At 34.0% G+C, this 14,797-nt stretch overlaps 1 protein-coding gene across 1 annotated transcript in view; it reads right to left on the bottom strand.

The window, feature by feature from the left end:
• Positions 1-6,942: 6,942 nt before the first annotated feature.
• LOC147064620 (transcription factor Sp8-like) overlaps positions 6,943-14,797 on the bottom strand; it is a 78,028-nt gene continuing 70,173 nt past the window's right edge. The window contains exon 3 of the mRNA XM_085957784.1: positions 6,943-8,330. Within this exon, the coding sequence (XP_085813910.1) occupies positions 7,074-8,330 (1,257 nt within the window). The 3' untranslated portion in view covers positions 6,943-7,073. The remainder of the gene's footprint in view (positions 8,331-14,797) is intronic.

The raw sequence follows: 14,797 nt of genomic DNA, 5'->3' as shown, positions 1-14,797 counted from the left end.
ATGTTGAATAATAAAATGCATATAAATTATTTACTTGCCTTTTCCAATGGAATATTTTAAAATTTAAGTCTTTGGGTTATCATACCTATTCGCTTTCCTACACTTGTATTATGGTACTTATATACTTACATGATCATATGAAAAATAAAATAATCCATCCCGTATCTAACGCTACTGCACGCAGACTTTTTCAAGCATTTTCCATAGTAAGTCAGCATATTGTATCTTCAGGAAATTAGAAATAGTTAATTTCTAGTTACCTACCTCAGCTTACCTTCCTTACTGACGTATTGTATCTTTAATAAGGCGATGAGATGGTGCCACTACCTACACTATTATTTCATTTTTATATCAAATAACTAGGCTTTGAATTTCCTACTGTGGTATCTGCCCCGTGTATTTGGGGTTGTGACTAATGATGCAGGGCGTCGGGACGTCCACGCAGCGTCGCTAGCGTCGGCCGAAGAGACGCCACGCGACGCCAGCGCCGGAAGTTTAAAATTTATTGCCAAATTAGTCGCTAAAAGGTTTTCACTGAGGAAATTGTTAATCGCAGAATTTTATGTTTAATTTTACATAATACGTCGATTCTTGGTATATTGTATACTCTACTTCAAATTCCCCTTTGCTGAGATTAAGGGGATGCATTTTATTTAATGTTACACTTGTGAATTGAAGCTAAGTATAGTGTATATCGAATGACATAATCTTTCATTCGTTTATACTAGGTATGTATATTTTAATATGTTCTTTCAGGGCACTACCTGATTTCTTTACATATTCACCTTATAACGATAGATATGTATCGATGGAGCATGGAGACCCAAATTTATAAAATAATCACTAATGACACTGAAGAAGTTTTTACTATCCGTGAAACAAGTTATTGAGAGAAATAATTTTTTCTTGAAATGTTGTAAATTTATTGGTCAGTTCATTTTCTGGTACCTGGTTGTTAGGACTTTTGCTGCCCCCTAAATCCTGCCACTCAGGTGTTTCGAACCCTTAACACCCCCCCTTGACGCTAGCTGATCACAAGTATAATTACAGCACTCGATTGAGATTTGAAAACGTCTCGAGGGTAGTTGAATCGGTAGTCAAAAACAAATTAATATTATGTACCTACGTTGACGCAGTGAAAATTATAGACTAAGTCCCATCCCATAATGCTATCTTTGGCCTCTTTAATGCGCCTAATAAACGCGATTCTTAATATTGGTCATCTATAGACTATCTATACAACAGCTTATATTAGCAATTTCTACATAATTAATAATTTATGGATCGATTAAATAAAATTGTATTGATGGTTTTTGACAGATGCTGGTGACAACATTGGATGAACTTAACCACACATGAATATGCAATACAACATGAATTACGCAGCTAATTTAATCAATATTATTTTTAGCGTCAGTTATAATATATTATATTTACGAGTAAGCTACCTACCATAATTAGACAGTGTTTAAAAACTAAATATATTTTTAACTGACGCTAAAAAATAATTATGATTATATTACCCAGAATTATATGAATGGCAGCAAGTCATACCGTATTATAGATTCATGTGTGTATATGTCAAAGTTTCCTTCAAGTCTTTTATTTAAATATTATTTGTATGCGTATAAAGAGCACTATGTTTTATAGTTGACCCTATAAAAAGGGTCTATATTATAATACATTGCTGTCAAAGGTGATTAAAAGCTGGAACAGAGTGTACAATTTGATTCTTTTACTTTTTACTTTGATTTTGTTTTATTTTTTATTGTTAACTCTATTCTATTAATTAAAATATTATTTTTAAGATATGAAAATGCTCATCTTTCAAAATATACTCATAAAACACTAGACTAAATTGATGTTATTTATTACAACGTTTTTCTTAGCTCGTATTCTTATTTGACCGGTGGTTCTTTGTCTGGTACAAATCTTGCAAACGATTTTTAACTAACTTCCCGACTAGCTAGACATTTGAAACTCTTAGAATATGAACACGATGCCAATGCATTTTTTTAAATACTTTTAGCCATCTTTAAGTAGAATTGAATTCATTTTCATTTAATTCTGTTTTGTATGAAAAGTTATTTCGACACCATTATTGGTTGCTAAGCGGATGTTCCTATCAACTAAATTATTAATATATACGTGCTTTACTATTGAAATCAATATGAATGTCAAAATGACATTTCAGTATTATTTCTATCAAGTACAATTTTTTTGATCGTTTAAGCCAGTCAAGTCAAGTTTATACGATTCAACAGAAAATTTAAAAACTTTGTATATAAATAGTTCTTTTTATCTTGTAATTTAATTATTTTTCCAAGTGTTTTTCATCTCTCCTGAAAATCATCGTTTTTGCATATAATATTTTTATTTGAACGCCTTCTTGATTGAATTTATTTAAGTAATAGATGAAATTAAACGCTGAATTGAAAATATTACTCAAAAGCTTCGTCTGTGCGTCACTGTATTAAGCGTCGACTGGGGTGATTTCGCCATAAGAGGTCTAAAATGCCAAGTGTAAAATAGCGACTAAAGAGGGTACCCATTCCCCTAACTCATCTGGGTTTGATTACGCCGCTAGAATATCCAGTTTTAATCAGCGGGGACCACCCGCGGTCAAAGCGAGAGTCATTTGTAAGGATGATCATATCCAACAGTAGATTACCTAATAAAAAAAGATATTGTTTTTCTAAGAGTCGACTAATATAAAATGGAAATTGAAAGTGAAGAGACGGGGAGATACGCTGATCAAGTCTCGTAAAAAATGTATGGGCGAAGTAAAATAAAGATGAAACTTACTATTACCCCAAGAGTTTGAAATAAAAGAAACCATAATATTATGAATCTTTTTTATTACAACATTTAAGGTGAATATTCTACTGAGGCACTTGGCGGAAATAATTACAACATAAAAAGAACTTTTTATATATCACGTTTTTAAATTTTCTGTTCAATCATATAAACTTGACAATTCTATGTAGGTATTAATAAATATAGAATACTGAAATGTCATATTGACATTTCGTATTGATTTCCATAGTAACGCACATATATATAAATAATTTAGTTGCTAGGACCCACTTAGCAACCAATAATAGTGAGTAGTAAATACTACTTTTAACGATTTTTTTCCGAAACATACAAAACAGAATTAACTGAAAATGAATTCATTTCTGCTTAAAGATGGCCAAAAGTATTAAAAAAATGCATTCCCGTAGCGTTCTGATATATTCTAAAAGTTTCAAATGTCTAGCTAGTCGGGAAGTTAGTTAAATATCTTGGACAAACAAGAAAACGAGCTAATAAAAACGGTGTAAAATATGAAGTTTGCAATTTTAGACATTTTTTTTGATAATTTACATTAAATTTGTTTTAATTGAGATATCTACCCATATAAAAATATTAAAAAGAAAAATATTTTTGACTAATTTATAGTTTTAATGATTTTTACACATTCCTATATTACAAGTTAACTATTTTTTTTATTCAACCAATAATTCACAAGATTTAAGAATGTAACATTCTTTTTATTGAACATTTTTAATTATTGAATTTGAAAACGTATTTAGAAATCGCTTCAGAGAGTATTGTAAGGACCATTAGTTAAAATTTGTCGCAATTTTATAAGATTCCTATAGCATAGTTGTCAATGCACGTGGGCGCGAGTCCCGAGGGACGCAGATTCGAAGCCTGCTGGGTGTCTATTGGTTATATATTTCTCAGAAGTGTTTTCAAATTATGTATAGGTATTCCTCTCGGTATAATTTTGAAAAGATCGAGTTTTATAAAAAAAATCAAATTGCTCATAATCTGAAATTTTTTTTATTTATACTTACTATAAAATTTAAATTATCAAAAAAATGTGTAAAATTGCCAGTTTCACATTTTTTCACTAGGTGCCTCTGGTGGGCGGAGTATTCACCTTAAATGGCGATTGAACGAATTTATAAGATGTGGTATCGTCCAATAATTGGTAACTACACTTCTGCAACAAATTATATTCTAAGCAATCTAAATGATTGCAGTATTGTTTGTAAATAAAAAAGATGTCGGCCAGTTTTGATGTTTTTCTTTGGTTATTTATATAAACCGGGACTTTTTATCAAAATTAATTCTGGATAATAATTGTAGATAAGTATTTATATATTTAAATTCTTTTATGCATTTAAAACGAATGCATTATGTCAATAAATCTTATACTATTTAGTACCTACGTAATGCTCTAAATGAATTTGCTGATTTGCTGTGTAATTTTTTTTCACTATGTCCGATCCCAATAAGATCATGTGGGTCTCTACAAAATGGAGGTTTGTATTAACAGATTTTTTTTACGAGAAATAGATGTTAGGTCCATACTCTGACTCAAACACAAATTAAAAAATAATATGTGTATTTGCTAGACCCAGGATTCGAACCCGGGACCCACGATATTATAGGCAGAGGCTTAACTTACAGCAGATTTAATCGTTCTAGCTTAGTATCATTTTCTCAGTTTCACTTTTATATTTTTAGGCTCCGTTTTGTATCCATCTCCATAAATTATCTTCAAATTCTATTTTATTCGTATTGATATTTAAAGATTGACAACCTAGAATGGCTCCTGGCTTCATTCAACTTTCTCCATATTTCACATAGTGGCTTCTCTGTTGATCTCTTTTCACTGGGCAACGCTTGTGTTAGAACAACTGTAGAACCATCTATAGATCTACCATCATAAATTGGCATTTCAGCGAGGGCGCTAGTATGACATTGAGAATATTACCATAACTAACAAAAAAATGGTAATTTATAATTTTTTATTGGTAGTAGATTTCTGTACAAATATTATGCAATCCATAATTCGAGAAACATGTTGTAAAATTAAATGGCATTTGTAACAAATTTATCCTCGATAGACAATTTTAGTTTCAAATTTGACCGGCTGCCAACTTACGATGGTAGATCTTTAACAAGGTAATGTTTTATTTCTCACTTCTCTTATTATATCAGATACTTACTGGATGTTACTATCTCCGCTGCCTCATGCTGTAATTTCATAATATGATGGACAAACTTATGCAGAACACCACGTGCAGTTGTCCTATTCAATGTCATACTTACACTACCAGATAATGGTCTCTTTTCGAACCCTCTGATTGCTTTCTGTTTCCATTTTTCTTTCTGCTGCTAACACCAAACCATACGTTTCGTTTTACTGAAAACTGTGATGCCCTCATCATGAAATATATCGAAATCAATGCCTTTCTTATTTAAATTAGGGAAGATCTGCGTTTGCGATACCACAGTTTGCTATTTGCATCAATGTGTTATGACTTTCAGTGCCATGCGGCCGTGTGTCTTCATCCTAAGCTCAGCATTCGTTGATCTAGGACCTTTTAGGCTTTAACGGCTCTCCGTCGATCACTCACTCAGAAAGTCTATTGGTAGTTGGTGGGCACTTATTCAGCGGAGTTCGGTGAGAATTTGCAAAAATATTGTGAAAAATGGTATTTACTCATTTTTTGTAATTAATTGATTTTAAAATATAATATATTACCTTAGTTATCAAGGTTTTCCTTGGCATATTATTAAAACATTTGAATTTTGAAACAACAAAAATTTGCTGATGTTTGTAAAATATTTTCATGTTGATTTATTATTGAAAAACTTTATAAAAACCAAATAATGTAACCAGTAAGGTATTATAATGTAAATGTAGATAATTTTTACCCTGTCAAATCTAACGATATTTCTCACCCAAGTTAGTATTTCCCGAGATTTTACAAAATATTTCAAGAGTCCCAAATTCAAAAAAGAAAGTTTAAGTCTTAATTATGATAATAATATCTAAAGACTCGTATAATATATGACATAAATAACAGGGCAATATTGAAATAAGTAAAATTTTTTTTCAGGTTTTTCACATTAATAGAAGACATTTTTATGTCAATACAGGCCTATCAAATAAATTTCTTTACTACATAATATTTATCTAAAAAGAATATAATACCTTGAGTCATTAGCTTAATTAACCTTTCTGCAGTTTCATATTATATTTAGCAACAAGTTTTCAATTAAATAAAACGACAATCTCCTCCGGGAAAATATTTTATATTTAATTTTATAAATTTCAATGTGTTTTGTCACAAAAGCGTAAAATTATACAATATTGTTTTATTATATATATATATTTATTATTTATTTTTTCTAATATATAAATTTACAGAATGAAATCAAGTATAATATTATGTAATAGACATTATTTTATAGATTTTATATTATAATAATATTGTACAATCATCTACAGACTCGAGCAGCATTGCAAACATATTTTTTGTTATAATTACAGCCAAAAGAAAAAAAATGAAATAATATTATACTTTTAGACTTTGTCGATGAAATAAAAAGATTTCGATGTTTTGGTAAGAAAGTTTTGTTGTTTTTTTTACTAACCATGTTTTTGACCAGTCATTTTTCCTAACTTAATAACATAAATTAATTGTAACTGCAGTTTTATATTTTTCTTTACGTGAATTTGATGTATAATTATAATTCGACTTTCCTTAAGCTTATTATGAAATATTTATTGTATGATAAATGTATTTTGTGTTAGTTCTTTAATAAGTCAGCTCATAACAGCCATTTCACATAGATAGTAACATATTATAAATATTGAATAATTTGAAATCGATCATACCTATATATTTTCATACACAGAGACGTAACGTATGACACATAATGATATACACTAAAGGTCATACAATGACGTGTATAACTCAATCATAGAAATCATTATAATTTTCACTCTCAGTGTCTTTATAAAATTTCGGTTAATTATAGTTTCATTCAACAATCTCTTGATATGTATCTATAGTACTTATTATTTACAAATATATAATATAAAAAAATCATCACGTACAATCACAAATCACTATTCACAATTTATTATTGGTCATCTCGCCTAGTTGCTCTGTCCCGTAGGAAGGCGTCCATATCGTAAGCGCTGACTTGATATCGGACGAACTCCCGCATGGCTTCTTCGGTTAGGGGCGGTACTGCGGATAGAGCAGCGCCGGCCCCCACCTCGCTCACGCCAGCCCGGGAGGCTTCACGTCGAGCCCCGCCAGCTCCAGCCCCATCGGGGGCGACCTGCCTCGGACGCCCGGACCCCCCGGCCCTCCCGGTCCCGGGCTGTTGGCCAGCTCCCCTTGGCTGTTTTCCTCGCTGTCGCTGCACGACTCGCTGCTGCCCTTCTTGCTCCCCCCTCCGTTGTGGGTCTTCACGTGCTTCGCCAGATGGTCTGACCTCATGAACCTCTTGTTGCACACGGGGCAGGCGAAGCGCTTCTCCCCCGTGTGCGTTCGCAGGTGCCGCTGCAGTTCGTCCGACCTGGTGAACCTCTTGCCGCAGAACAGCCAATTGCAGACGAAAGGGCGCTCGCCAGTATGCCACCTCAGATGCGCCTTCAGGTGAGACGTCTTCCCGTACACTTTCCCACAGCCCGGTATATGACAGCTGTGGATGTTTTTCTTCCTCAAGTGTACCCCCGCGGGTCCTAGTCTTTCGGCTTCTTGGCAATTAGGACAATCGCAGGTCGCTCTTCCTGTATATCTACGCTGCGAGCGAGGAGAAGGGGCGGGAGGGAGGGTCGGAGTGGGGGCGGGTGCCGACGAATGCAACCCGAATCCTTGAGTTGGAAGCATCGACTTGTACGTGTCTTGGAGTAAGTGTTGTCCTGACGATAGTAAGTGATGCGCCGTGTTTCCGGCGGCCAGCGAATGTCCTAGCGAAGAATAATCAGAGCCGGCAGCGTAGTTTGCGGCCATTTGGGCGGCGTGCATATTTGCCGCGCCGCCTACGTCGAGCCAACCACCCGCTGCACCGTGGACGTCCCACCATCCAGCGCCCGCATTGACGTCACTACCCTTCAAAACTCCATGATGAGCTCCACCTGCCACCGCGTTAAACGGCCACGATTCATAAGGGTGTCTAGAATAAACTGAACCTAAGCCGTGCGGTTCAACTTTTCCTAACAACGATTGGTGGTCGGACTGCGCTGATCCGGCTCCTGGGAAATATAGATCTCCTCCGTATGCGGGCGGCGTGGGAGCAGCACAAGAGGCGGGGGGTCTCGAATAGCAGGGTGCAGATGAGGTCGGCGGGCCTGCGCGACCCCCTCCTGATCCGGCGCCCGGTCCCGGTGATCCGCCTTGAGGGCTCTTCTTCCAAGGGTGGAATCCCTTGCCGACTGCAGCATCAGCTAAAGGTGGCGGAGATTTGCTGGAAAGTTTGTTGCACTGCGCCGCAAGCATCGCCAACGGCGTGCCACGCAGACTTGGGTGCTCCTGTGGACAAAAGAAAAACAATATTAACAACAATGAAAGTAGATAATATTACCTATGTATAACATTAAAATTAAATGTTATCACATAATGTAGCTGCAATATTAATAACATGGTTTAAAAATAAAAATTGATGCACCCAAGACGAGTAATCAATTAAATTTATAGATAAATACAAGTCTTATGTAGGTGTGTAATAATGTATATTTGCAAATTTCAATATTACAAATTTACATTAGGTTATAATCACAGAACAAATAAGATAGAAATGTTAAAGCCAGTCACCTTGGACCAATGCTTTAAAACCAGAATCGGTTTATTACTTTCTGATAGTCATCCCAAAAACGCAAGAAACACTGAGTGTCCTTAAATATTAGATGACTGTAACCATTGAAAATAACATAATCTAACTTTTATTCCACATTTACCTACACTCGAGACATAAACCTTGTAACGTAACAACCTCACACAGAAGGCAACCCACTTACACATTATAAAATATCTAAATATTCTTACTAAACAATGAATAATTTTGTTGTATTTTAAGCGTGTTCGCAAACTTGTACGTATGCAGTTCACCGTATCACACTTCACCGTAAAATGTTGAATCGGAAATATATGCCCGTATATTAAAAACCGTCCAACCTCTTTGGGTCGTATAGTAATGACATAAAATTCAATTCTAAATATAACACGGTTCTTGTCGGTTTACACTTTACAGGAAGCCAGCAACAATCAATTTTTGAAAATAGCCGATGTACTGGATTATTTGTTAGGTTAGGTTAGGTTTTCATTCTTGAATTCATGAATTTTGCCAAAATCAGCTATGAAAATTGAATTGATGTTCATATTGAATCTAATAAAATTGGAGACCGTATTGTATACGGTAATCTCTTTCCGATAGAAAGCTCACGGCGAACTGTACCATGGTGAAATGTTTTGCGTACAATTTACATGTAACCATTTTTAAGAAACTATAAGTATTTGATGATATATGTATGCAAATTGCCAAATAATTTTAGCATAAACAAGGTGAAAATATAATTATTTGTGACTAACTAAATAAACCATTTAACCTTGGTCGACATTAACTACTAACGACTAGCTATAATATACCTGCCTACTAAGCAGTAAAAAATCGATATACTTTTTGCACTGATTTAAAACGTTGAGTGGGATATATTTTCCGACAGTTTTTATGTTTGTTGATACAGACAATGTATTTAATGACCCATATACGTCCATTGTTAGAACCAATATCTGGGAGAAGTCTCAGACCACTGAAGGCATTAGGCAGGCTCCATTTATCAATGAAAATTAAGCGGTTATTTAAAAAAGATTCGGCAAGGTTCCTTTGCGCCAGGTTAACGACTTGTAAACGCCATTAAAAAATAAATAAATAATATCTACACCCCAAAAAAAGGCAATTTACTTTTGGCAGATTCAACCTATTCCCTAAAAATTTTATCATCATTTAATGATTTCGACTGTGACTGATTTTTATGTGTTAAATGTTCTTTTTTTTGTTTTGTATTCGGCTGACTATTGCAATAATAATTTATTATTTAATTTTTGTTACCTAAACCCTACCAGGTAATAAAAATGAATCATTTAGGTACAAACGTAGTATTAAAATGCAACGTTTTACGCTTCGCTCACCTGCCCAAACCGAAGATTGCAGAAAACTCACATATTTGCGAAAATTATTGGACTACATGTTGCTACTTTAATTAGTAGATATAAGTAAAATACATATTACCCAATTAATGTTCTCATAAAATATTTTATTCTATAATTTTTTTTTCTACAATTCCTCTAATCCATTCTTCACAAATCATCACACTATTATATCAGACTCCCTTAGGGCGTGACGTCGTATATGGACGACCCATAATATGCAACATAGTTATTATTTATGTTACGATATACTTAATGTAGTTTGATAAATTTAGTTAGACTTTCATACATCTAGATTCGGTATTATATAGGTAGTTTGGTTGACATAGGGATAAATAAACTACCTACGTTTACGTCAGACTAGGTAGGTAGGTACGTACTAATTTTGCACGACGCGTTCATCAAACACAGGTAGGGAAAGCTCGAAGCCAAAATTAGCTAAAGCTCAAATCACAGGTAGCGGGTAGTTAAGTCAAGGGGACAGGGACAGGAAATTACTGTCTGGACAACCGTTGCCCAAGGGTCATTATATAATGAGAAGACCTTTGTCGGGAGTTTGCGTAGTGATGTTCACAAAAATAAATATCAAACGGTTCGCAAGAGTCGGTTGTTTGAAATATTTTTTATTTTGTTCATTACCGGTTAAAGTTTAACTGTAGTTTTCCACTAAAATTCAAAATATTGATACAAATTAACGTAATAAATGCCTAACTCCTTCACCAAAAACCCTGTAATTGACAGCATTTAGGAGATACATATTATGTGTAACTTTGAAACGTGGCAATCGGAGATAATGTGTCGCTACATTTCAAAATCAGCCAAGTCCACCTTTAGGTATTTTTGACTTTTTTGTGAATTGCTGAAGAACTACTGCTTTCTAACATTTCTGCATCATCAAAATGTGGAATTTATTAATTTGAAATATTCTATACTCAAAATAATATAAACTTTCACCCTTGTGACTGTGTATTTAAGAAAACAAAAAGCTGTTTTTCTCCTATTCATCTATTATGGACTTGGCTGATTTTGAAATCTAGCGACCTATATATCTGTGTCTGGGAAAAATATCTACAAATTTTAGCATAACGGAGAATAATCTACGGTTACTTGTACCCCAGCGTGGCTTGAAGAGAAAGATAACGGTTTATTAAATAATAAACTAGCCGTTGAACCGCAGCCTAGGTGCATCCCATAACCTAGATAAGCTACCTTTTGCGTCAAAGTGCGCGTAGGTACCCACCAATATTTTAATAATACTTCTTAACCCAAACGTAAAGTCCTTAAAAGTCAGTACATACAACAAATAAGTAATGTTTCATCCCTAACAATAAAGAGGCCGACATCTTGACAATTAATAGATACTCTTTCATCCATGTCTTTGTTACACGCATTAATATCCATATCATTGGTAAATATCGTGTTGAAAGAAAAATATTCAATTGTTCAAATTCTGTCGTTTTATTTAAACTAAAAATAAACCCCAACAGACCTTCATAACAGTAACAGAAAGAATGTTAGGTAATGGCTTTTGCTACTTCATTATTTATTAAATAACGCTTTGTGTTACAGTTTGCACTGGATTGATATAGTCACGGTCTTATCAACCACTTTGGAAGAACCGGAGCGAATCCTTTAGAGCTTAAAAGGACACCACTAATACTGCGCCACCCCTGAACGGTGGCGCCCCCGAAAATCCCGGATCTCGTAGAAGGAGGGTCCCAAAATATAATTTGATTTTATCATTATTTTATTATTTATTAATAGGAAGTTTGCGCAATTTTCTAGACGCCCATTTCGTGAATGGGCCAGATTAAACGATACGTGATTTAGCTCTATTACTGTGATTTCTGAAAACTACTTTTTTTAGATAATATCTTATAAATTGCTTCTTAAGAATAGTTTTGGGTGATTATTGTCACTTTTTAATAGTGAATAGGTGTAAAAAATAGGATAACGATGTATCTACCTGAAAAAATGTATCAACTTAATTCTAATACCTTCATCCATTAAAGATAGAAATGGTTAATACTTCTTACATCAAGAAAAACAATATTTTAATTTGGTTCTGAGCTATATGCACTAGTCGCCACTGATATATTGTCATATTAAGTAGCAGTGATAATATTAATTATTTAAAAAAAGAGTTATTCTCACAGTATGTACTATTTTCAATACACTACAAACAATCCTTGAACAGTACTGTAATGTCAAGCGTCTCTTGAATAGAATACTTTCAGTTTCCGGTCACTTGGCGTGGGCGGGTCAATCAGATTGCTTCCGGAAGTTCTTTCAGCCGCCCACCGCTCGCCTATACTGTCGTATGTCCGCCCTGCGAGACTATGACATATAACCAACAAGTTTTGCGACTTTTAGCACGACAAAAGTTTGCATTTTCTAAGAATTTTAGCCAATGTTTTGGGACTTAGTAATTAATTGGCTAAAGTATAAGTAAATACTAAATATTATCCTTACATACTATTATTAGCATATACCTAGTAGATATTTATTGATTATGTAGGTACTTATACATATTTATGAATTATTGAATATACCTATATATTATTGTTTGTTCAATTTCAATTTCAATTTTAATTTATTTTACATATTGTGACATACGGAGAGATGGTTACATGTAAATAATTGCAATGTATTACATATAAAAATGGAAAACTTATCGGAAAGAGATGACCGTATAGGTACTATACGGTCTCCAATTTTATTAGATTCAATATGAACATTAATTAAAAAATGAAAACCTAACCTAACCTAACAAATAATCCAGTATATTTGCTATTTTCAAAATTTGATTGTTGCTTCGTGTTTTATTTAGACATGAATTTTATCCCAGTACCATACGACCCAAATAGATTCTTTAATATACGGCAATATATTTTCGATACCACATTTCACTGTGAAGTGTGATACGGCTAACTGCATACGTATAAGTTTCCGGACACGCGGAGAGATATCAACTTATCGTAGTAGATTTTTGGGTTCCTACCGTGTGTCCTTCCAGTCCACAAAAAATAAAAAAAAATGAGATATGATATGATATAGATCAGATGCGAGAAGGTTTTCTCTACATTATGCTGAAAATATCCAAGCCGCAAAAAAATATTCTTGAAATAAAATTCTTTTTACAATTTGACATTTTACATACATTTTTTAAAGATTGCTATATAAAAAATGGACAAGGTGAATTTTGGAAATAGGCGATTCATACTGGAAATATATAATTACTAGCAGTATCACCCGGTGCTGCCCGGGAGTGTAATGGTTTAGCATTTGAAAATAAAAATTCTAAATTTAATACCTACGTAGAGTGCAAAGGGTTGAATTTAAAAAAGTAAAAAAATATAATATTAGAGATTTTTATTTTTAACAAAATATGTAAATGTAGTATATTTTTGTACATTTATTGCATTTAAATATCTGAAATAGTAGTACATATTCAATTTATTATTTTAAGGCTGAAATAAACGCCAATATTTTTTTAATGTACACATTTTTGCAACATTTTCAATAAAAAATGGGGGGTGCAGGTTGCAGCATTAACTTCCGCGTTTCAAAGCCCTGTACACGGCGGCCTTTTCCGCAAAAACCGTAAAACTGTCACAACTGGTGCAACGGGTTAAATCTGACATTCGAAACTCCGACCGCGCACTCCGGCTTATCGGCCTCCGTCTACTGTCCAAATTTTGTCGAAATCCGACTGCTCGTGTGACTTTGTATAAAGGAAAACCGATGGACGGTACATACATACAAACATCCAAATATATTCTTAAAATTATAGTATAGATTGAATTTTTATAATAGTGTATAAGTAATATTATGTAAAATAGAGAGAGATAGAGAGAGAGCATTTGAAGTTGACGAGTAAATGATAATTGATATTGTCTACTTTTTAGACGAAACACACGTAAAATAAATTCAATTCAAATGTTATATTTGTTATTTTTTTCAATGCATGTATCTAGTCAATTCCTATCACAGTATATTATTATTCATGTATGATGTAGTAGGTATCTATTTTACTTATAGATAGATAGTAGATGTATGTACCTCTATCGGAAAATGACTAATCGATTTGTTCTTTGTATGAAAACAAAGGGCGCCGCCTTTACGAAATCAAATACAGAAGTCACCCGTACATTAATATAATAACGGATGACTGGCGAAAGAGCGGGGGCGAACAGCGGCCGACCGGGAGTGGACCAATTAATCCCCTGTCGATACAACAGGTAGCCGATCGCAGATAGCCGACACAGATGCTGTATTCAGATTGTATTAATAACCCCGTTGACAAGGTGACAAAACGCACGACGCGAGATAAAATCTTTGCAAGTTACTAAAATCAATCAAGATCAAGTAAAAATTTATTTTTAATATTAAAAAAAAGGTACTAGTCAGTTATCCTGGATACAGCGTTTGGGTTAGTTTAGGTTAAGTTAAGTTAGGTTAGGTTATCCTAACAAATAATCCAGCATATTGGCTATTTTCAAAATGTGTTGCTGCTGTATCCAGGATAACCGACTAGTACCAAAAAAGATATTATGTCATAGTGTAGGTATGTATTAATCCTCGATAATACTTCAACCCTTCACAGTTATGCTGTACATATTACTCTTAGATTAGAAAATATTATTAATCATTAGCAACAAACGATTTTTTTCTCAATCACATTGAAAATGTAAAATCGCACCCACCGCGGTGCAAAATCTGGTATAGGTAAATCGTTTTACAGAGGCACCATGGGTACGGCAAATGCAGCTTGCAGTTGTAGTGGTATTGTT

The sequence above is a fragment of the Rhyacophila brunnea genome, unplaced genomic scaffold (assembly GCF_057557595.1).
Source record: "Rhyacophila brunnea isolate RB1 unplaced genomic scaffold, BYU_Rbru_1.0 scaffold_7, whole genome shotgun sequence".
Taxonomy (NCBI): domain Eukaryota; kingdom Metazoa; phylum Arthropoda; class Insecta; order Trichoptera; family Rhyacophilidae; genus Rhyacophila; species Rhyacophila brunnea.
The sequence above is the reverse complement of the archived record's forward strand: the minus strand, read 5'-3'. Positions and strand labels throughout refer to the sequence as shown.